Below are 24,061 nucleotides of genomic sequence, written 5' to 3' on the forward strand. Positions count from 1 at the left end.
GCGTTTTGGGAGTGAAAACTGGCCTGCGCGCACCGGAAATGGTTGATTTGTAGCTGCGCGTCTCTCTTCCGTTGAGCTTCATCTCCGTCGGTGCGCTTCCTTCCGGTCTAATTATCGTCGTCGTCGTCGTCGTCGGCCATCCATCCGTCCGTCCGTCCGTCCGTTGCTTCCGATTTCTCACAGCGAGTTTCCAAATGATACGGTCCTGTAAATTGCAGCTAAAAAATTAGGTTCTCTACATATGGACCGGATTGTGTTTAATGCGCAGTTTTAAAGCTGCGCAGGGGCTGTAGGCCAATGGTCAGCTTCTTCAAGTGAACCCTTTCTTATAGGCAGTGTAGGATCATGCGCCTTTTAAAACTTGCAAAGTCCTATGAGAGGTTTCTTTTTTTTATGTACACGTCGATGCTTCAGATGACTGATTTTTTTGGGTCGACGATTCGATGCACCGAACGATCAATCAAACGTTTTAAGGAGCAATACCCTAGACGTACGTTTATTTTGCTAATAGTATATTTTCAATCCAAAAATCCCTCCAGGCGAAAAAAAATAGCTTGTTAGTCGATGCAAACAAACGATTCCGCCATCAGCAACACTTCTGCCGTGGCTGTCAATATTTTGGGATATTACAGGGATTTGGGATTTATTAAAAATTTACCCAGAATACAATATCGATCAAATGACCGCCTCCATTAAACACACAAAAAGCGGGCATTTTTCATTGTTGTTTGGGCATTTTTCATTGTATTTGACAACATTTCATGCATAATAGCAGCAATTTCCGCTGTGATGTTAGCTGTCAGTTCTTCAATGGTCTTCGGTTGGCTGGCACGATCCTTACTCTTCGAATATAGCCCAACAGAACAAAGTTAGAAGAAATTCGGCATTAATAAGGACACACAATTTCACGCAATTTCAACCCGCTGTTTAGCCGTAAATTGATCCATCATTAAAACGGCATAGACTGACGTTTCAGAATCATTGGTCGAAATCGACCGACAAATAGCGGAGTTATTTAACATTTAAATTGAATAAATCGTGATGGATCACCCTGTGTAATTTTGGTAACTTTAGCCAAAAAGCTAAGTCTGCAAGGAGTTTTGAATTGCACATATTCGATAAGCAAAATCAACGTAATCTACACAATACACACTACCGTCTGAACTCCAAGGCTTTCCACAGTGCACTGAGATGGCGTTTGGTCTGCACAAGAATCTGTCATTGTGCCCTGGTACAAATGTGACGTAACTGTCATTATTGTTTGATGGAAATGGTTGAAATGAAGCAACCGGTCTCCATGTACTGGAAGGTGACGGTTTAAAAATTCATGAAGAGTTCTTACATCGCAAATTGGAATACGCTCCACGAACACTCTACAATATCGTTCGCAAAAGCTACGACTTGATTGCGTTGCTGCGTAATGCATCCGATGCGAGTGAAGAATCCACATTTCTCCGAACCACGACGTTCGTTGTTGACAGATTCTAGAAATCAAAACCCAAATACAAAAATGGACCCTCTCCAATCTAAACGTTGTCCTTGATGGCCACCAGCAGCAGACATCGTTTTTCTGCCCACTCTGTCCGATCGGTGTCTGTGGTGCAGTCTTTGATGTCCTTTTTCGTCCTCGCCACAGCGCGAAAAGAGTGAGCGCACGGAATTTTCCACGCCACGAGAAACTGTCCTCAGAAGCGCAGGGGACATCCTTCGCTCGGTTCCGTCTAATTATGGAAAAACCGTATTTCCAATTATTTTGGGCTATCGTTCTCTCTCTCTCTCTCTGGATCTGAACACTTTTGTGGCTTCGAAAAGCGGGACGATAGCTGCGAGGTTGTTTGGTTTGGACTTTCGGTGGCTGAAAACGAGAATCGGGAGCTTTCGACGAATGATGCAAAACGCTCCGCCACCCTTCCAAAAAGTACACAGCGCGGCGTAGAACGATTTGCGCACCGGATTTGTAGGAAAAGCTAAAAATACGCCGCCGCGAACTTTTACGTAGGGCCCCCACGATCAACCGCCCGACCGACCGACCGCGACCCGGCGGCGGCTCGTGGGCGCCGCCAGAGTAAGTGGAAAACCTTCACCACCAGCAGCTTTTCGTGTTTTTTTGTTGGCCATTTTCCTCCTGTTTTTCGCTTCCTCCCCGTCACCGGAACACCGGCTCCCACACCGAATGCAAATAATGATTACGGTTGGTTACACACACCGTTGGGGCCGCCGCCACCCCACTAGCATCGGAGCCGGGTTTCGGAAGGATAGCTTTCTTTCGCCTCCGCCACAACCACCGCCCCGAATCGGAGCACTCGGGCGGCGGCGGCGCCTACGCACACTACGCAGCGGCCACCGGAGCCGAAGTCGAGACCCCTGGAAAGGTTGAAAATAATTTTACCTTAGAATAGTGCACCGAACAGAGAGAACGAACGAACGGCCGCACACACACACACACACACACACTCTGGAGGAGCTTTCCGAAGGACGGGCAAAGGAAGCCAGCCAGCAGCCCACCAGCCACAACCGAATATAGCACGGCAGCGGCAGCGCGCGCACGTGGGCTGGCTGACTGGCGTGTGGAGGTGGCTTTATCTACTACCGCCCACGCTTGTCGCTCGCTCTTGGCAGAAGAAAGTTCTATTGTCGACGCTTTTCACGTGCGCGGTTGGAACATGGAACCCACACCCAGCAGCAGCCCACGAGGCGCCCTCGTCGTCACCCACGTGCTGATAATGGCGAGTAAGCGAGACGGCTGCGCTGCTTGTGTGTGCGTGTGTGTGTGGGCAGTGTTTTCTTCGGCCAAAGACACACAGGAAAAAGAAGGTTTTCGCAGCGAATCGAACAGAATGTGTCAGCATCCGCTGTGGAACTGTGTGTGGATTCTAATGAGAGGCTGGCTGAGCACATTTTTGTGTATTTTTGTAGCTTCAACTGGACGCTGGGAATATTTTAAACAAATGGCCGGCCAAACACAATTCAGTATCTATTTGGGTCGTTAGTGACACGTCCGCATGCAACCAAGATTCACGTCTTCTATGCGTCATAGCATTTGTACAGGGTGAGTTAATTAACGTGTAATTTTTCATTTGGTTATAAAAAAACGGCTTTGCAAAGGATGCCGGAAAACACGGGACAGAAGACAGAATACTTAAGTTCAGAATACGTCTGATACGGACAACATCCAAAGATGGAGTGCGTGACCACGTTTATTCTATTTCCGTTGACAGATCAAATTTTGACTGTTCGCAGGGTTCGATCTTAGCGTACGTAAACACACATTTGACAGCAGGGTACGATCTTAGGGTACGTAAACACTATGCCGCGCTACAGGGTCTACAGCTTAATATTTGTCGATGCTTGTACTTTTATTTGAAAGGTGCATTCAAGACATTTTCCCAATTTTCTGGAACCAAAATTGTATTTTATACATAAATTTGGCGAATCTACCTTCCAAATAAGACTTCAAGGATTGAAAAATATTCAGCCGTTTTGGTTTTATAATCAAATGAAAATGTACATGGTAATTAGCTGATACATCGAAAACGTAAGGTTCCGTTTCGCTGTTGATCTTCTTATTCAAACAAAAACGTGAGCTAAGCTGAAAACGATTCGAACGACAACTTTCGCCAATTTTTTTGCAACATGTTCGACTGAGTGTCTTGACAAAAGAAGGATCAAATTTAGATAAAAAAGGATCAAACTAAATACTCCTTCATATTCTCTTTCATATTCTATATATCAGGTTGGGGAAAAAGTAATCGACGTTTTTCACGACAGATGCCTTTTGTGATCGATATCTCGTGAAGTATCGATCGTACAATTTTAAATTTAGGCTTGTTTTAAAGCTGATACTTCACACTTAAAAAGATGCTTTCACTATTTATTGTTTGTTCCATTCGTTTGTGAGTTATAGGGTGTAAACAATGGAAGTCACCAAAGAAAAAAATGGGTATATTTTACCATTTTTGTCCGATAAAGGTGAAAATTCATGCTAGGCCGCTGAAATTGTGCATGGTGCTTATGGTCTCGATACTTTAAAAGCTAGTAACGTTTAATTTTGGGTTCGTTGACCCGTTTCGGTTATTTTTTATGTTAAAGATGCATCTCGCACAGGCAGACCTGTCATCGAAAATGTCGATAAAATCACAGAAATAATCAAAGTTGGTCGGCATGTTAGTAGTCAGAGCATCGACCAGGACCTAAAGATTAACAATCAAATAGTTTTAAGCCATTTGCGCAAAGCTGGATCCACAAAGAAGCTCAATGTTTGGGCGCCACCATATTTACACCTAAAAACATGATGGCGCGAATTTCCATTTGCGCAATTTTGGCCAAACGGAATGAAATTGACACATTTCGTAAACGGATGGGTACTGGGGATGTTAAATGGGATACATACGACAATACTGTGTGAAAATGATCGTGGTCTAAGCGTGTTGAAGCAGCGTACAGGGTGGTCAAACCAGAACTTACAGCCAGTAAGGTTCTACTGGGTTTATGGTGGGACTTGAGAGGAACCGTTTATTGTGAGTTGCTTTCGTGTGGTCAAACATAAAATTCTGATCTCTATTGTCAATTACTGTACCGTTCGAAGCTAGCAATTGACCAGAAACGACCAGAATCGGTCATCGGAAGAGGTTTTGTGTTCCACCAGGACAACGAAATGTTACGGTCGTCTTTAATGACTCGTCAGAAAGTCCGGGAGCTTGATTGGGAAGTTTTAATGCATTCACCGTATAGTGCGGACCTTGTACTAAACAATTGACACTTTTTTACGCATTACAAAATTTCCTGAGTGATGAAAACCTGAGATCAAAAAAGAATTGTGAAAATGAATTGCTCGAGTTTTTTGCCAATAACGACTAAGCCTTTTGAAAGAGAGGTATTATGAAGGAAGTTTTTAAAAGGCAACAAATTTTCCAACAAAATGGTGCATATTTGACGCAAATCGGACAATTAAAAGTATCTTAAATAATGTTTTGAAGTTCGCGCAAAAAACGTCGATTTCTTTTTCCCCAACCTTATATTTATCTCCGATTTTCTTCTACCCTCCCGCAAGTTGCTTTGAGCTTTCAGATTGAAGTGGACAGAGAGACAGACCCTGGACGAGCAATTGGTCTTGTGAGTTCCCTATTTTCGCCAAATTTCAGATTGTTAAAATTTAATGCCAAAAGTGTCTCACGCTATTTTTGGAGGATGTCGAGTCATATACCCTTTCCTCAGAAGACGATCCGTTCTGTTTTTTTCCACGGCCTCGTGACGTCCTTCTACGTCCGGACAAGGTGAACCGATGGAAAAGTACCACCGGGGACCGTGTTACACTACCACCGCCGCAGAACCAGAATGCTGGTGATTGCAGCGGCCTTTTCCCACCGTGCTACCGGCTGCGTCCGTGCGCATGGAGACGCCCGGTCGTCCGGTGGCGTCAGAGTGGCTGCGTGCGCGTCAACACCTCCGGCTCCTGGCCCCCCACATGAGTGGGCGCCGCAGAATGCAGCACAACTCTCGCCGAATGCGTGGTCCGCACTCCATCAAAAAGGTTGATCCTTCCGTCGTGGGCAGCAAGCGGCACACTCGCCGCGCCAGAACCCAGAATAGCTTTTACGGGAAAAGGCTCCAGTCCGAACCACGCCGCCCGCGCAATTCTCAGGTTGTGGGTGTTTTTGTGGAGACCAAACATAACTTCTTATTCCTACTAATTTTTGGATCCGTTGGTAGCTCTCTCCGGGGCAGCAGCACCCGCAGGGCCCGTCCTTTCCAGATCCTCCTCCTTAATTATTACCACCGCCGGAGTGCGCCGAGTTTGCAAAAAAGTATCTAAATTCGTTACCCCCGCGATTAACACCCGATTGCTTTTGCGGCCGACAATGTTAAGGATTCCGAGCCGCGTCGCGTGGACTCCCTGTGTAAACCGCAATTTTCACTCCCATGTTCCGGGCCCCAAAATGTCCCCGATCTCTTTTATCGGCCCGGCAAAGATTCGGCGAAGAGTTTTGCGGTCGTGGAGTCTTGAAATCATTGGGCCTTCTTTGTGGCCTCGAGCGGCGGTTCGAGTTTGTCTAACCCACGCGCGCCATGTGCAGGACATTACATCCTTTCTGTCCGCCCGGCCCGCCCCGGCCTGGAAAGTGACATTAGCACACGACGACGGCGGAGAGCAGGTGGTTTGCGTGTCAAAAAGCACTAAAAAACAGACACTAAACCAACCGGAGCGCAGCAAGGGAGAGAGAGAGAGAGATGGTGGGACCACCACCGGATGTACGCGGGGTGGCGGCATGATGACGTCGGCCAGCAGAATCCTCGCTCTAGAACCGATTCTGTCTCGATCGAAGATACACACACACACACAGGGGCGACCGCGCGCGCGTGCCGGATGTTTCGCTTCATCCTGACGTCAGTCCGGTGGCTGGCTGTGGCTGGTGATGACGTAATTCTGGGGATGGGACGGCGCCCCTGTGTCAGTTGATTGAACCTGTTTCGACACGCACATAACATTAACTCCGCGCGCGCGATGGACGACGCGTGACGTGTGAGTGAGTGATCCCCGGAGCGCCCGGGAGACACTTTTCGTTCGGGTTTTATTGGTGGATTAGGTGGTTTCTTTGAAGAGTTTTAAGCCGACCGTTTTATGGTCGCCCTTTGACCGACATCTTTCTCAGTGAGAAGTAACTAGAGACGTTTCTCAGCCAACTTCAATTTCATCAGAGCAAATCAACCCGGTTTTTATCGGACAGATGGGGTTGAATCACATCACAAACGCTACAGGAGTAGGCTGGTGTTGCTTAATCGAGCTTGGCGCACCGCTGCACTAAATTTTTCCGCGGCCTTGCGCAACTAAACTAGGCATTACAATTAAAGTTTAAGCCATTTTTAACTATTTCCAGTAAGTTTTGCTTGTATATACCTGCAACTTCGTTCGCTAGGTTTTTTTAACAAAACAATTCCTGATGCATAAGAAGGTGCCTGGCCTCTATGTTGTTTATGAAATGGCCATATTGCCTTTATGCCTTTTCTATTGTGTTTAGATAAACTAAGTAAAATCTCTATCTTATATTCGAACAACCGAATGTACCCTTTGCAGGTAATAAGTATTTACCTCTTTCACAATATACGTTTGTATTGAATTCTACGTTGTGTAAATTTTATTTCTTTTCGATGTGCAGTATGTGGCTAACTGAATATGTGTTGCAATATGTGTTTTTTCTTGCATAAATGCAGGTTGCATTCCTTGAAGAATATTTTAATCACCATTAGCTGTTTAGAAGACACTTTCATTCCTACAATACATAGCAGTGACCTTAACATTAGTTCTATTTCATTATAGGCAGCGAAAAAACCATAAACCTAGTTTTCCTAATGTAGTTCAGGATTTTTTTTTTATCATGAAGGAAAACATCAATGACGATATCGCGATTGATCATGTATCGAATCATGTAGATAATACCGATTTAAGTTTGGATGAAGAAGTAGACTAATAAGTATTCTATCAAACGTTTAAATAACAGTTCATGGGTTGGATACTTTGGATGGTAATAATTACTTGTTTCCAAATTCCCACAAACGCAATGGGTAAAGCTCCTCGATCGTTTCATATCCTTTTTTACACATTATGTTTTCATAAGGCATTAGCTTTTTATCAGTAATTCGATATTTGCAGAAGATTATGCATTCAAAACATTTTGGTGTAATGCAGATTGCATAGCTCAGGCGTTAAAACACCTTAAAATAACGAAAAAAAAACCGAACGCGAACGTGTAATACACGTGAACGCGTGTATTACACATAAAAAGTTGAATTTAATCAAAACACATGCAAACAAAACAAAAAAGTTCGAAAAAGTCCATAGATTCTTCCTAAAAACAAATATGTCCGCCTTTTTTCCTACATATTCCCCACTGTGCGCTGTGTTTACTTGGATTGACAATGTTGTTAAACTCTGTTTACTGTTTTTGACATACCGACGACGTTGATCGAAGACAGTGTTTTCGTTGTCGTCGTGGCTTTCGAACGTTTCGAAGGTAAATTAAGTAAATACCTGATAATGCCTTTGCACTGTGTGTTAATGTATTGGTAACATCTCCAAGAGTTTCAGCCGAACTTCCGCCCAAGCGGGAATTGCGCATTCGTTGACGGATTCTACGACGATGTTCTTAAATGCGACGGAAGCGGCCGGACACAACTCAGCTCCTAATTCCTGTATTGAACATTCTGAATACTGTTTGCGTAATATTAATATAGGCAGCGAGGCACACACAACCCCAATATTAAGCAGTGCCGTGTGAGCCAGTGTCTTAATGCCATTTGACTTCCTTTCGTCTCGGTGGTGACCACTGAGGGGACCACAACGGCGACTGCTACGCACGCCCCAGACGACGACGACGACGACGAGGAGTTGTTGGAACGTCGCCGGGACACGGTCTGGAAAACATAATGAAAATTGGCCGTCTCCGTTGGGCCCGGGCCGGCAACCGACGTTACGGTTGGGTGCCGCCGCCCTAGCTTCGGACCCTCGTCCCCCGTTTAGGCGCGCTCTCAAGCATGCCAAAGACACAGTGCATTCATTTGCATTTCTTACGCGTGTATGCTAAAACCCTTCCCACCGGGTCTCTGCCTCTCTCTTTCGCGTGCGCCCGCGCGCGCGCTCGGTGGTCACATCCGGCTGGCTTGTGGGCTCCCGGATCAATGGAAAGTGGCCCAAGAGGAGCGCGAAACGGGGGCAAAACAAAAAGAAATTCATTGACTCGGGGTGTGTGAAGTATGCACCACCTCGCCGCGCGCCACCCGATGCACCGGAATGCGGACCCAGGACCCTTGTGGGGGGCGACCCGGCGCGCCCGTTCAGGCGAAAGATTCATTCACCGGGCAAAAAGGCATTGAGAAGAATTAAATGGCGGTCGCTGCCGCTGCTGGTGCTGCTGCTGCCATCTCGGGAAGAAGTCGAAACCCGTGAGTGGTGCAAGCGGGACTTGCGCAAACGACGGCAGACGGACGGAACGATGGACCGACCCGGGTCATGGTGGACTGAGAGGGGTTGCGATTTTACTGAATGAATCCCACGCAGCCCGGGTTTTGCAACCACCGGGAGGGAGCCTTCGGACATGCGCAGTCAGTCCCTCCTCACCGGGGTGGGGTGGGCGACACACACACACACACGCGGGGGGTTTATGTGCTCCGAACCGGGTTCCCAACTATTCTTCTAGGAACGCACGGGGAAACGCGGGAAACTGCGGCGGCTTGTGTTTGGAGAGCAGCGCATACCGCATATTTTTCTATGGTGTACCCACCCCCCAGAAACCCTCGGACCCTCGGGTTTCTTAGTTCCACCAACGCGGGAACACAGCGACACGAATTCTACGCGCGGAGTGAAACCAACCGCAATCGATTTTATTACATAGAGAGCGCGGCATGCAGCGAACATTCCAAGCCGGGCCGGGAGGAGAGCTCTCTTCCTCTCTCTCTCTCTCGCCCTCTCTCGCTCCCTTTCAAGTGGTGGAGGGAGGCGAAGCCAAAGTTATGAATGAATTACACCCACGCACCCGTCGGAGGCCGCGTGGGTCATCGATACTCGGAGCGAGCGAGATCGTAGATGGCTGGCTCTCATTTATGTTTGTTGGCTGTCAGGCGGGTTGACGGCGGTGACGGGTGGACCTTTCCTTATGTATCTTTCCTGTGGTGCTTAGTTTTCGCGCGTGGGGCGACCTCTCCGCTCTTGATTTAATTTCTTTCGCGTTTAATGTGGTCCCGCTTTTTACGGGGTTTCTGTTGCTTTTTTGCACCACGTCCCCACCGGCCGTCGTCGGCAGGCGTCCAGATAAGTGTTCACCCCAGACTGCCAATCAGCTCCATTGTGGATACTGACACAAGATGCCACTGGATGCCACCTATAAAATTTTTCTGAAACAAGTATAAGAAAGCATTTATAAGCTACTGAAGGGTTTTAGCAAATTCCGCCATAGAAATGCCCTTATTTTAACAACTTGTAGGCTTGCAGAGTAACTAATTGAAGCACTAGAATTGAACTGAAACTCAAGCACTATTTGTTGAAGAAGTTGTCCTTTTTGTTATGACTAATTTTTAAACAAAATAAGTTTAATGCTTTGACTGACATCGAGAAAGATGGTGAAACAACTCAGAAACTCCAAAGAAGTGTCCAGAATCTCATTCGTTTCGAGTTCATTTGAAAGGCGTTTCAAACACTCCTGGCCACGCACGTGTTCGCATATCGCTCCCCCAACCAAAGGTAGCTCTCGGACCGGTAACGGTCCTCTCCTGCGGTCCGCTGCTGTCTCTTTTGGTAAGCCGTTGTTGCCATCGTAGGAGGTTCGTGATGTTTACGTCGCCAACACCCACACGCCGCCAACGCCACACGACCCTGACGACGGCCGGCTAAAAGCCGGTCGCCACCTCTTAGCTCTAGGTGTTTCGCCGGAGCCGGTGTTTTCGCTTTGCAGCATCAACCTGATTGCTGGAAAGGGGTCTCTTCCACACACACAAACAAGCAGGCACCCCGCACAGATTACGAACCGGACCGGAAACCGCGTAGGAATGGCGTGGGCGCGCAGCACACCCGCTATATCCCGCAATCGGCGCTCTGGTCGGGGCGTCGAGAAAAAAATCGCCCGCACAAACACACACGCGCAGATTTTTCAGCTGACTCTGTTGGGGCGTTAAGTTTGCTCAAGAGAACCGCCTTAAATCGCAAGCAGATCCGGCCGGTGGACAAAAAATAATAATTCAACGACCACCACCACCACCAATTCCAAGTGCCGCCGCGCGCCGGTTTTTGGGTGTTTGGGAGAGGGCGTCGACACGTGGCGTGTGCATGGCATAATTTTGTGGTCCCCCTTCGGTGGTTGGGAAGAGCTTTTTTGCGAGAAATGTAACTTTATTTTCTGCTCCTGCCAGGCTTCGGTCGGTGGCCTTACAAAAATACAGCAACGTCTAAAGTGAAACATTAAATCAATGATCAACCTGCCAATCGGTAGCAAGAGAAATGAAGAGAGAGAGAGAGGGGCGATTCGTTGGAACCTATCCAATTTTTGGAACTACATAAGTTTTGCTGTTTTGGGGTACTTTAGTTTAGTCTTTGGTTCATGTTGATCGCTTGCCAAATATTCCGTTCATTGTTCATCACACTTGAGCTACTTTCGAACGCTTATACACTGGAATATAATTATTTTAGAACAACTAGCTGTTCCCCGCCAGCAGAATTTGGTTCGATTTGTTTGAAAACAACTCGAATTGTACTGAACTTTTTGTTTCGTTTGTAAGGGAGCCCCCCTTCCCGGGGGTGCGCAAGGGTCGCACTGTCCTGTCCGGTGTCGCAAAACTACGCTGTGAAAAATTTCACGCGGATTGGTTCAGTACTTTTGCAGAAGTAGTGAAACAGACGACGAACAAACAATTTCTAAAACAATCCGAAACCCGCCAAATTTAAAATTTGACCAGGGAAGCAGGAGCGACTGATAGGTAGCAGCAGTGACTTGCATGCAACATTTGGTTTCCAAAACTTGTACGCAATATTACAAGTAACATTGTATGGAAAAATTTCATAATAATGTTGCACGATACGACCAATCAATATTTTCGGCAATATTTCAATATTAGTCCGAGTGAAATATTTTGGTGCCATCTTCCCGTACAAATTTACAAGGAAAAATTTCAAACAATATTTTTTGGAATATTTCATTATTATCGCTTGCCATTTGCCGGTGCATGACTTGTGTACAAGTGCTTCACAAAAGATTACACACAACATTGCATGCAACTTTGCATACAAGTCAGTGGTGCTACCTATGAGTCGCTGCTGTTCCCCTAGTGTTTTTGCGGGCCCAGGCAATCGAATTTTTTTCGGGTCATCGTTTGGCCGGGGGACGGCGAAGTTTTGACGAATTTTCGAAGCGAATTTTTCCGATTAAAAAAAAATTACCACACGTTGGCAGCGTGTTATGGAAAACGCCTAAGACACTGGAATGGTTAAGAGGTGGCGCAGCATGCGAAAACCGGTGACCAATCAAATCGGGCGCTCCTTGCCGATGCGCCTTTAATTATCCAAAATTTCACCAACTAACCAACATTCTGCCAGACACTATTAACCTTAAGCATAGGAATCAGCATAGGAAAACATCCCCTCTCGGTCACGAAGACCATTCCGAAGACCTAGTGACACAACCGAGGCGCGTGCGATGTTTTCCCAGTTTCCCGATTGATTTGACAGCGAGGCAGTGAGAGAACCCGGTGAGGTAACGGTGTCTAAAACAGCAAACGTGTTACGTGTAGGTGTCGTCCTTCGGTCCGGCCTGTGTTCCGCCGGTCGGTCCCATTCACTACTGCCGGGGCCGCTGTCATCCGCCGCTTTATCTCGTAATTGAAAGCTAAACATAGTACTCGGGGGGGAAGAGCTGCTCGGGCTGACACCCACAGACCCAGCAGCACTGCTCCAGTGGCTCACCAGTGTGGTTGCGCCACACCAGCCGCCGCCGGGATGTGGAGGAATCAATCAATAAAGGCCGAAGCAGCAGTGGAGTTAGTGGTCGACGAACGGAGTGCTCTGCGGGATTCATTCTATAATTGGAATTTTATTTTAAACGCCCACAGAAGGCAGGCAGGCTCAGGCTATAAATGCATCCCAAAGGATGTTTTGGCCCGAACTCTGGCCAAAAAGGATACCCTCTCTCGTGTATTCTGCTCGGCCCCAACCACAGATAACTAAAAACCCTAAATAAAGTTTTGGAAATAACCCGGGGCGAGCCGAGTCTCACAAGAAAGGTCCTGCTGTGCGCCACCTACACGGAGCCGAGAGTAGAGTAGATGACCGACCAAAAAAATGTGCACTTCGTTCCGAATTTTCACAAACTCCTGTCCCGGCTCACGAATTCCCGATGCGATGAAAATAACCTCTCCTCCACACGCGGCCTTGATGTTCCTTTTTGCAGGCCGCGTGAAATTTTGTGAATGAACGCCGCAGTCGCCCGCTGCCCCTCTGCAGCGTGCCACAAGGACAAACATTAAAGGACAATATTCCGTAGTACCGGGGGAGACACACACACACAGTGTCTCCGGACGGAATCGGAGCCAAAAATCGATCGAAAGTTGGACTCGGGAACGGTGGAGCCAACGATTCTCGGCGAGAACGGCGCGGTGATGGCGATGGCGCCCCATTTGAAAGGTGTGCTGCGCCCCGTATGTGTGCGTGTCCAGGACCAGTTAGGGGATCATCTGTCCACGAACCGGAATTTTCCCCAAAAAACTTTGGTACCACAAAAGCGCCACTACCTAACGCGCGTTGTACATAGCAGCAGGCCATGGCTTTTGTCGGTGTGTATGTGCACTACAGAGTGAAAAGGCACGAGTGAGCGAAGAAGGAGCGTGATAGAGCAAGGATGTGGTGAGCTTTACAAATAGTGCTTTTACCTCACCACCACCACCACGAAAGCATGCCGATGGTGTGTTTGGTGAATGAATCCGTAGTGTCCTTCATTAGAATCCTTCTTTCTCTCTCTCACACATAAACGAACGCGAGCTTCCAGATTTAAAGTTCGATCGAACGACAGGAAGATTCCTTCCGGTCGATGGCGTGCCATGTTGCTATTGAATTATCATCCTTTTCTGTGGCCGGCACAGCACGGAATTCGTCGAAGCTTCCTTTCCCGTGAATAGGAGACGGAGAAGATGAAGATCGCAGTGTCTATTTCGGGACTTCGGCAGGACGCGTAAAATAGTGTACCGTGTTCCAGCCAGCCAGCCAGCATATAACGCTATTCCGTGCCGTTCCGTTAGTCCGTTGGTGTTGGTGTGATTCTTCGGTGTATTGTTGGGTCGCCAAAGTTCGATCATCGGAGCAGAAGAGAACACCCACGCATTTCGTTCTGGTCTGACCGCCCACACACCCCACACACTCCAACGGAGGCGGCCACGAGACTTTCGGTTTCTTTGCCGGGTCGGGCCGGGAGCGCAAGGCCACGCGCGCGTGTTGGGTGTAGTTTTTTTATGTTTTATGTCTCCTCTTGCCCCACAATTTCTCTCTCTTTCTCTCTTTCGGTCGCCGGGGGTCGGCTGCGTGGGTACCGGTTGCGGGGGATTATGTATGCGAATATTTATGTGCCGACGCGACGAGACTACTGACGACGACCGACCGACTCTGAGTGAGGAGCCGTGGCTCTGGCGTGGCACGCACGCTGCTCTCTCGAACGGTGGTCGGGAATTCGGTTCGGTGTCGGGGATGAAGGCGGCCACGAGTAAACTTTGTACACTCCATTTCTTTTTTCGTTCCCGCCATCGCCTACTATTGGAGACCCCTCGCCTAAGCAAAAGGACCGTCCGTTCGAATGGATGAATGAAAAAACGTACGCAGCCAGATTTGTAGCGAACGCGCGCTCCCCGAGTGCGTGTGTATGTGCGTTTATGTGCACGCCGCGCGGATTGAGTTGTAACCGTGCGCGGTGGGGACGGAGCGAGTGGGGCTCATACTAGGGGCGGGTGTGATTGTGGTGTGTCCGCAGGCACAAAGGAAAGGGGGGAGTACATTTCCTTCGATACGCTTCGATAGCCTCATTCAACAACATTATGTGTGCCAACCGCGGCCGGATAACGGATCTCTGTTTTTGAATGTGTATTTTCTTTCTCTTCCTTTCCCGGGCGCCCGCGCGTAGGAGGCTATGCAAACTTTCGTCAGTCATTTCCGGAATGGTGCGAGGATGAAGTCATCAATGCCAACCTGCAGACGGGATGTGCGGCCACGGAGCAACTGATGGGACTGAGGTAAGCTGACGACGCCACCGCCACTGGCCACCGCCGCTGGCCTTCCACTAAATTCTGATTCGTGTGGGCAAAAGAAACCACGTGGAGCCCTCTCCTTGAATTTAGGACCACAAAGCACTTGTGGTTTCGCAACTTCGGCTCAGATAGGAACGAAATGTAAAGAAAAAGAATCGGAGAAAAAGTAATCGTTTTTTGCGCGAATTTGAAAACTGTATTTAACAGGTTTCCAATGGTTCGATTTGCCTCGATACTGCCTCTCTTGTAGAAGGCTTGGCGTGGGGAAAAACTCGAGCAACCTTTTCATCATTCAGGAAATTTTGTAATGCGCGTGAAAGGTGTCAATCGCTTGGTGCAAGGTCCGGATTATACGGTGGATGCATTAAAACAACCCAACCAAGCTCCCGGACTTTCTGGCGAGTCACTAAAGACGTGTGTAACATTTCATTGTCCTGGATGGAACACAAAAAGTATTCTCTTGGCCGATTCTGGTCGATTCTGAACAATTGCTAGCTTCGAACGGTGCAGTAATTGACAATAGAGATCTGAATTTGGTGTTTGGCTACACGGAAGCAACTCATAATAAACGGTTCCTTTCAAGTCTCACCATAAACCCAGTAGAACCTTCCGTGAGTCCTGGTTTGACCACCGGTTAAGATGCTTCACCACGCGTAAACCACGAATATTTTATTATATTTTTTATACACAGTATTGTCATATTTATTCCATTCTTCATCCCCAGTACCCATTCGTTTAAGAAATAGGTCGATTTCATTCCGTTTGGCCAAAATTACGTACATGGAAGTTCGATGAATCACATTTTTTAGAGTTGATTGGTGTGCCACCGAAACAACGAGCTTCTTTGTGAATCCAGCTTTGCGTAAATGGCTTAAAACTGTTTGATGGTTAATTTTTAGCTCCTGGCCAAGGCTCTGATTACTAACATGCCGATCAACCTTGATTATTTCTGTGATTTTATCGACGTTTTCGACGACGGGCGTCCCTGTGCGGAGTGCATCTTTAACATAAAAAATAACTGAAACGGGTCAACGAAACCAAAATTGCACATTACTAGCTGTTAGAGTACCGGCACCACAAAGACCATGCACAATTTCAGCGGCCTAGCTTGAATTTTCGCCTTTGTCGGACAAAAACTGTAAAATATACCGCATTTTTGCTTAGTTGACCTCCATTCTCCCTGTAACCCGCAAACGAATGGAACAAACAAAAACCAATGAAAGCATTTTAGCAATCAAGCAAGCAAGTACAAAGTAACAACTTCAAAACGAGCCTAAACTTGAAACTGCACGAGATATCGATCACAAAAGGCATCTTTCGTGAAAAATGTCCGCTCAGTGTAGCTTCGAAACGAAAATAGAGCGCCGGAAATGGAGCCCCATTGGGCGCGCGTTACGCGTTACATCGTGCGTAACACACAAAGAGTTGCACAAGTAGGCTGATGGTCGTCGTCGCCTACTACTACGACCCAGCAGGACGCTGCTTCTTCTGCATTTTCGCCTACATTTCGCCCCACGGGGGGACATTCACGGCGCCCGGTGGGTTGCGGGGCAAACACACAGCGCGTGAGTGAAATCCATCAACCGGCAACCGCCAACAGACCGACCGACTGAGGTTATCGAAGTGTAATCGGCGCGCGTAGGGGTCGTGTTACGGGCTGCGTTCGTTGGCGCCCTTCACTGAGGTCGACAGCAGCAGCAGCAGCGCAGCAAGAGGTGGAGAAAGTGTGGGAGCAACATGAATTCTTTCATGAGACACCCCCCCGCACTGTGCCGCCCCCCGGCACTATTGCTTTCTCCCACACAGGCGCGTACTCCTGCGCTGCGCACACACACACACACGTTGCCATTCGGGTTTTCCGAGCAACTCGCCGCCATTCACGCTCTTCTGTTGCTTGCTCACTCGCACACCGAACTCTCTCTCTCTCGCTCTCTCGCGTTCCCGTGTCACACGCAGAGTCGGAAGTTCCGTTCCGCTGTTACTAAGCTCCCGTTGCCACTGCGGGTGTCTCTGGTGTGCTCTCCAGAGTCCGGTCAGTGTCGGGCCGTGTCAGTGTACGTTCGGCACGCCGCTGCACCGGAAGGTATAGTTTCGAACGCGAAGTAGCTCGAACTCTCGCCATATCGCGGAAAATCGTGTGCATATCACAGAATGGCCACATTCGGTGCTGATCTTTGAGTGCCGGAATAAGGCGGAAAAGAACGGGAAAATGTCCCGTACCAACCACCGCCGCCGTACATATCGTTCCGTCGTTTGTGATAACTTGGTGCTGCTGATATTTGCCGGTCGCCACCGGAGCTAGTGTCCCGTTTTGTTTGGTGTAAGGACAATCGACGACGAGGAGGAGAGTGTGTGCGTGTTTTTTGTGCGTGTTGGTTGCTGGCTGTCGGGGCGAGTGAAAATGTATCTGACAAGGAGGTGAGCACGCCGGCTCGGGTCAGGATGGCTACCAAGACCAAACACCGACCGTTCGACGGCTGATTTGGTGGTGGTTCCGGGATTAACACCTTTACTACAATTTAAATGTAAATTTGTATAAGCGAGCAATATGGTTTGTCGGCGGCGGTGTCTCTAGAAAGGGAAACGAGAAGATTGGTGCGTTGCCGCGCGTGTGTCCTGAATGAATCTATCCACGCCGCGGAGGGATGTAGTGTGTGGAGACGGTGCCACACTGCGGCATGCCATCCCAGCCGTCGCCGTAGTACCGCCGCACGAAGCAGCGGCCCCACCAACGGTACTGCTGCCGGGAGTTACATCGGCAGATCTCGTAACGTCGCTCGGCGCAACGGCCACACTGGCACCCGTCATCATTCGCCATCCACAGCCCTCGCCATCGGCAGCGGCAGCACGTGTTGGCAGTTTGTATAGCTTTCGGACCAGCCGAAGGTAATCCGTCGACGACGAGCGGCGTTAGAGAGCGAGAGCGAGAGAGCCGAGAGATGGATAGTAGCTGAGTTGCTTTATGTGTTCCGTGATGCCGTGCTCTGATGCTTATTGTTACTCTTTTCTGTTTGTGCCGGTTGCCGAATTAGAAGCAATAGTGGGGTTAAATTATTGTTGTATTTTCCATCCCGGGAAAAACGAGGGTTTTCCGTTGTTGAACCGTCTGGGAACGCACGCAGCCACATAGGGTGTGTGTCTTGGCTAGCGCTTGGCGGCTGCGTGCTTTCCACGTACGTACGTAGCCATAATGTGTTTAAAACGTTTCTTCTGTTTTCTTTCGGCAGATCCCTACGCATTTCGATCCCGTTCTCGGACTCGGCCTGCAGCAGCAGCACCGAGTCGTCGGATTGCGAAAGCACAACCAACTACCTGTCGGAGGCGGCGGTCAGCGTGGAACCGGTCGAGATACTGCCCGGCCTGTTCCTCGGCAACGCCTCGCACAGCGAGGACCTAAAGTCACTGAGAAAGTACAACATTAAAGTGAGTATTTGGAGCGACCACGGGGGACAGCACCACACGACGGGGTCTCTAATCTTTGTTTCGCTCCATTACAGTACATTCTGAACGTTACGCCCGATCTGCCGAATGTGTTCGAACGCGACGGCCAAATACGCTATCTCCAGATACCGATCACCGATCACTGGTCGCAGGCCGGCGAACTAGCCAATCACTTTCCGGACGCCATCAAGTTCATTGGTAAGTGTAACCGGCGTTGAACCGGGTATCCTTTGGGTGTCACTAATGGTGATTCTGTCCCGGTTTCCTCGGTTTTTGCAGATGAAGCCCGCTCGAACGGGTGCGGAGTGCTGGTGCACTGTTTGGCCGGCGTGTCACGCTCGGTGACCGTGACGCTCGCCTACCTAATGTTCGCCCGGACACTCTCGCTGAACGACGCGTTCCTGCTCGTCCGCTCGCGCAAACCGGACGTGTCGCCCAACTTCCACTTCATGCAGCAGCTGCACAGCTTCGAGCAGCAGCTCAACATTGACCCGACGCAGTCGGCCACCGCCAAGCAGCAGCTCTACTCGGCCTCTTCCCTCTCGTCGTGCTCTTCCTCTTCCGGTAGCGCTGCAGGTGGTGGCCACGGTGGCGGTGGCGGTGGTTCCTCCACCACACCATCATCGCTGGACGGTGGCGGTGGCAGTGGTGGCGGTGTGGTGTCCACCACTCCGTTCAGTGCCAGCTCGGTCGGTTCGTCCGGTTCGGCCGGATCGATCGGGATGGACTCGAGGCACCTGCAGCAGCACCATCCACATTCCCACAATCCAAAACAGCAGCAGCAGCAACAGCATTCCCACCATCACCACCACCATCATCAGCAGCAGCAGCTACACTCGCGGCACATGGTCAAGTACAACTGCACCTGCGTCGAGGTGGAGTGCAAGTGTACGCAGGCGGCCATCGATCTGCTCGGCCCGTTCACGACCGGCATCTCGCCCGACTCCGGCATCGAGTTTGACCGGTGGACACCGAGCAGTAACACGCCGAAATGAGATTCGGCCGCCGAGGGTGGGCGGTTCAGGCTGCCGGACCACTTCCTCCTTCCATCATCATCACCGGCCGATCATCACCACCGGAAAGTCGGTGACACCGGCAGCACCGACGGCGGCGGCGGCGGTAACGATCGGCACGATCTTCCACGGCCCCCTCTTCTCACGACGACGATTGCGGACACGACGGCCACCACCCAGTACGACACTGATGCAACGGATTAGAGCAAGAAAGAATCCTATTCATTGTTAATCGTGCGTGCGTGTGTGTCCTGTCCGATCACCACACACCACCACTTCCGAGAATGTAGTTCTCTTCCTGGCGAGTGCGCCGATTTTGCCAGGCTAAAAATTGGTGCCAAAATTGTCCTAATGACGCGCACACACACGTTTGACACACATTCGATCGAATCCAAGCAAGGGATCCAAGCAGCCATGCCTCATGCGCGCGATGGTTGTTGGTACGTTTCAATCGGTTTTTTCCAGTAGGCGACGTGCGTGTGAGTCGATTTCCGTTTTCATTGCTGTCCAAAAGAAGCCTTTGGAAGAGAAGAGAAGTACAGAGAGAAACAAATGGAAAAAGGTGAAGGGGACGATAAGTGAAACCCGAGCGGACGTTGGAAAGTTGTAAAGTTTGATATGAAGTAACGCAAACGTTTAATATAGAGTGTTGAAGCGGCACTGGGAAGTGAACAGTTTCGAAAGGGAAAAAGATTATATTAAGGATGTTAGACGCAAGCAAGAATTGCTAATTTGGAACGATAAGCCACACTAAAGATGAGCAGAGAAAGAGAGTGCGAGAGAGAGAGAGAGAGCAAAAGAAGAACCATTACACAGCTGCATTGTAGCGCGACAGATTGTAACACAAACTCGCACACAATTACACGACAGACACGCACACTCGTTCAGAGCACGAGTGTGCGATCAGAGAGAAAGACAGAGCAGAAGCACACATATAAATTGGCAAAGGAATTAACAATCGTGCGTTCGTATATATTACAAAATAATATATGATATGATATAGATACATATAGATATATATTTATGTTGACACGTCGTTATATTAATTAATGCATTAATTATTTCTTATTACATGTAGTTCGAAAGTGTAGTACTCTTGTTCACGCGCACACGTATACACGCACACACCGAAAGACACACACGGTTCGTGTTCTTTGAAGTTGAGAAAAGCAAGGGGACAATCCTTTTCACTGATTGTACCGCCCTTTGAGCCGCCGCCACACTTGGTGATCCCGGGTTGGAGTCTGAAGACGAACGGAAACGGAAACAACACATTAGTGCGTGGCATAATGGTGTCTTTCTTCCTTTTTTCTCGCTGTTTGTGATGTTTTCCCTGGCCCCGCGCACCCGATCGACGGGATGTGGGGCACACGACTCTCTGACGGTCATTCCTCATCTCTCAAGTTCCCCGTACTCCTCCTTGGCTCGTGGTGTGTAGCGTCCCATATCCCCCCCATATCACAATCCGCTTTGTGAGAACCGTGACCGGAAATGATGAAAACGGACGGACGGACAACTCGAAGCGCACAGAGAGCAAACACTAACGGGACAAACATCACCTTTGCCCTTCTGTCCGCGTGCGCGCACCCCATCCGAACGCGATTTGCCAATTACTAATCCAATTTTTATCCATTTTATGTCAAACGAGAGCGTTGTTAAGCGGGAAGGTGACAGAAAAACGCACAAAATTCATTTTGGAAAACACAAATTATAGAAACGCGACGCAAAAATGGGGAGAATCTTGGTCAGGTGTGAAACAAACATTCTGTACGATCGCAAGAGAGGCGAAGGATATGGTTTTGTATACTCGTGTATGTATGTGTTGCTGTGTGTATGGAGGAGGAAGCTTGACTGACAAACGGACATTGGATTAGGTGGATTGCATCCACAGGACGGACGTTCATCCTGCGATCATATTGCTCAGCTCCTTGTTATCGCTCTTTCTTGTCCTTGCCACTGTTACTCACGTTACTCAAACTTGTGTCTTTATCAAGGTTGCTGATGCCATTGTGATGAAAGATTATTTTTTAAATGCCTGCTTAACGAGCCCACAAGGACAGCGAAGAGTTTGCGCGTATAGGCGGCTTGAACAGGAAAGAGTGATCGATGGATCGGTTCTTAACGATCGCAGTACAATCCACCCATCAATCATCAAACCATCATCCTCGTGGGTGAAGGAGAAGAAACACAACTTGTCCTATACTTTTTTAGGGGCAACACAATGCAGAAACAAAAGTCTCAACAAAATAATTAGCACGCGACACAGGCGAACGGAAATGTGGAAATGCAGGAAGTGGACAACCATTTGACCATTTGACAAAACAAATGTGACGAAAAGAACTCACGCAACACAATTGATATTTATAATTGTCGGTTCACACCGAGCAGAGCCCCCGTTTCGGAAGAGGTCCTTCCTTCGTTCCTTCTCCTCCAGACGCGAAAAACACATTTTGAGCGAACTAAATTGAACAAAGAATGTGCGGATTGAGGATAGAGCGTGTGTAGTGGGATGATGAGTGTGTGCGGATGGTAGTAATTGCGCAAACCAGACAAACAAAAGCCAAACAAAAAAAGTAATAATAATATTAATAATAAAAATTAATAACACAACTCTTAAGAGCATGCCGTTTCCGTTACTTACTCAGTGTTCCTTTCGAAAGAAATCCTTGGTCCTCCTTGGTAATATCAGAGCAAATGACAAAAAACCCGGGTAAGGAAGTTTTCAACCACTAGGCTTTATTCGCTAAAACCAATCGACAGGCCGGACAAAATATCGGGAGACCGATTCCGATCGACGTCGAGCCAAAAAGTCCCGCAAAGTGCCGATTCGAACAAAACCCGATTTCTACCAGGGCACCATCCAAGCGTAGAAGGTAGCTCAAGAGCTCCCGATAACGGTGGTCGTTCCGGAGGAAGCCGCACCGAAAATCTCCTCCGCCAAGTGCAGAATCGGACAAAACCCGATTTTTACCAGGGCACCATCCAAGCCCAGCAGGTAGCCCGAGCGCTCGAGAAAACGGTTGGCGTGGCGCGAGTGGCTCCGCAATTATCAACAGTATGAAGTATTTTCAACACATTTGAAGTAAGAAACAACGAGAGCTATGGTTTATCGATTTATTATACCTCATTCGGATCGTAAAGAAAACACACACACACACACACACGGTGTGGGATTTAATTTTTAAATTAACTTTCATTAACTTCTCTTTTCGATAGTTTATTTCTTTTTCATTTTATAATTTTTTTGCTTTCTTTTTATTCCGTTTTATGTCAAAGTGATTTCTTTTTTTATCAATATTCGGGCCGTTAAACATACACACACACACTGCGCGCTCTCTCTCTCCCTCTCTCCCTGTCCTTTTTCGCTTGTTCGCTCTCTCGGCTTCTGTTGAGTGCGCGATCGCGATAGTATAGTGTGTTGTGCCGCCGTTTGATTTGATTCGTTTTTTGCGAGGCTGTGCCGTGGATAAAATGGTGTTGCCACGCGACCGACGTACGCGCGCGCGCGGCGGTTTGTTTTTTGTGTTTCCCCACAGTGGCAATTTTCAGCGGATGCTGCGCTTGGCGCATTTCAATTGTTTTACACGTTTTCGATAAATTACACCCCACCGCCGCCGCCCTATAAAACGCAAGGAAAAGCGCGCAGCGGAAACACACACCTTTTATCTACCACAACCTGATCATTTCTTTTGTCCAGTCCCGAGGCGAGGAGGCGGTGGTGTGCGCGCCTCTCGCCTGGGAGATGGTGTATTTTAGAGAAGCCGTCGTAAGTAGCAGAGTGTGAATGTTGTTCCTTAAACGCTACAGTTACTTTTTATACAGATATATCATTTGTCTCCAGAATTACTCACTGTCTCGCCTTAAAAGCTACTTTGTATTGATTCGTGTGTTAAATTAGCCTTTCTTGTCTACAACGTATGTATATCGTTACTCTTTTATAATGCAGATATAGAGAACTACAAAAATACAATTTACAAAACATAGTGTGTGACAAGTTTGCCTTTGTTGCGGGGTTAAAAAATCATCGTTTGCTTACACACTAATACAAATTTTAAAGTTCCAAGCACAAAGGGGATTTTCATTCTTATCTCTGTATGCATATATATATTAAACTATATGGTTCCTCTTTGCTACGCGGCTTAAACCTACTTATGTACAGTACATTGCAAAACTGTACGATTACAAAGAGCGATCGGCGAAATGAAACAGCAATGGTAAATCGAGAAACAAAAATGGTTTTTTTAGCGATCGATGCATTCTTTCCTTCTGTTTTAAACATCTCTCTTCCACGCGCCACGCTGCATCCGAGCCTTTCGACTTCCTTTCAAGTTTAGAGGCCTCCCCGTAGTTCGTTACCCTGTCACTAGGTTGCCTCACGGATGCAGGATGCATTTGCTCGGGTCGGTGTTTCTCTTTCCTCGGAAAGAAGCTCACCTACTGGGAAGCGGGTCACTGGTCGGGGGGGGGTCAGAGAGAGAAAGTAGTCTCTGCGAGCGGAAGCTGCAGCAGAATGAAAGGAATGTGGTGGTCGTGACGGAGAAGAAGTATGTACACTGGGTGGAGGCCGAAATGATACTCTCGGTTCGATAGCGATAGAGATTGAAAGGTTGAGTCAGGGCAGAAGAGATGATTTCACTAGGTCCGGGGGACTTATTCCGTAGTTTTGGGCGAAGAATAACCTAAAGTAGTTGGTTAAAATGAATATAACTACTAGAGCCCTCTACGTGGCCGTGTCGTGTTGCGGCCCCAGAACACTCGCTCACGCTCGCGTTGTGAAGATTATTATAAATAAATGTGCAAATAAGTAAAACTACAAACGTAATAAGTGTCCCTCTACCCCA

The 24,061-nt window shown here is 48.3% G+C and overlaps 1 protein-coding gene across 2 annotated transcripts in view; it reads left to right on the forward strand.

Moving 5' to 3' along the window:
• The window catches only part of LOC128276105 (dual specificity protein phosphatase Mpk3), a 31,277-nt gene extending 11,568 nt beyond the window's left edge, over nt 1-19,709 (forward strand). The window contains exons 2-6 of one of the 2 annotated variants that reach the window (XM_053014583.1): nt 14,643-14,751; nt 17,994-18,189; nt 18,264-18,405; nt 18,487-18,863; nt 19,038-19,709. In XM_053014583.1, coding sequence (XP_052870543.1) covers nt 14,643-14,751; nt 17,994-18,189; nt 18,264-18,405; nt 18,487-18,863; nt 19,038-19,202 — 989 coding nt within the window. In that variant the 3' untranslated portion in view covers nt 19,203-19,709. Of the gene's footprint in view, nt 1-14,642; nt 14,752-17,993; nt 18,190-18,263; nt 18,406-18,486 lie in introns of both variants that reach the window. The other variant, XM_053014576.1, reaches the window with a different exon arrangement.
• Nucleotides 19,710-24,061: the final 4,352 nt, after the last annotated feature.

Source organism: Anopheles cruzii, chromosome 2, assembly GCF_943734635.1.
Source record: "Anopheles cruzii chromosome 2, idAnoCruzAS_RS32_06, whole genome shotgun sequence".
Classification (NCBI taxonomy): domain Eukaryota; kingdom Metazoa; phylum Arthropoda; class Insecta; order Diptera; family Culicidae; genus Anopheles; species Anopheles cruzii.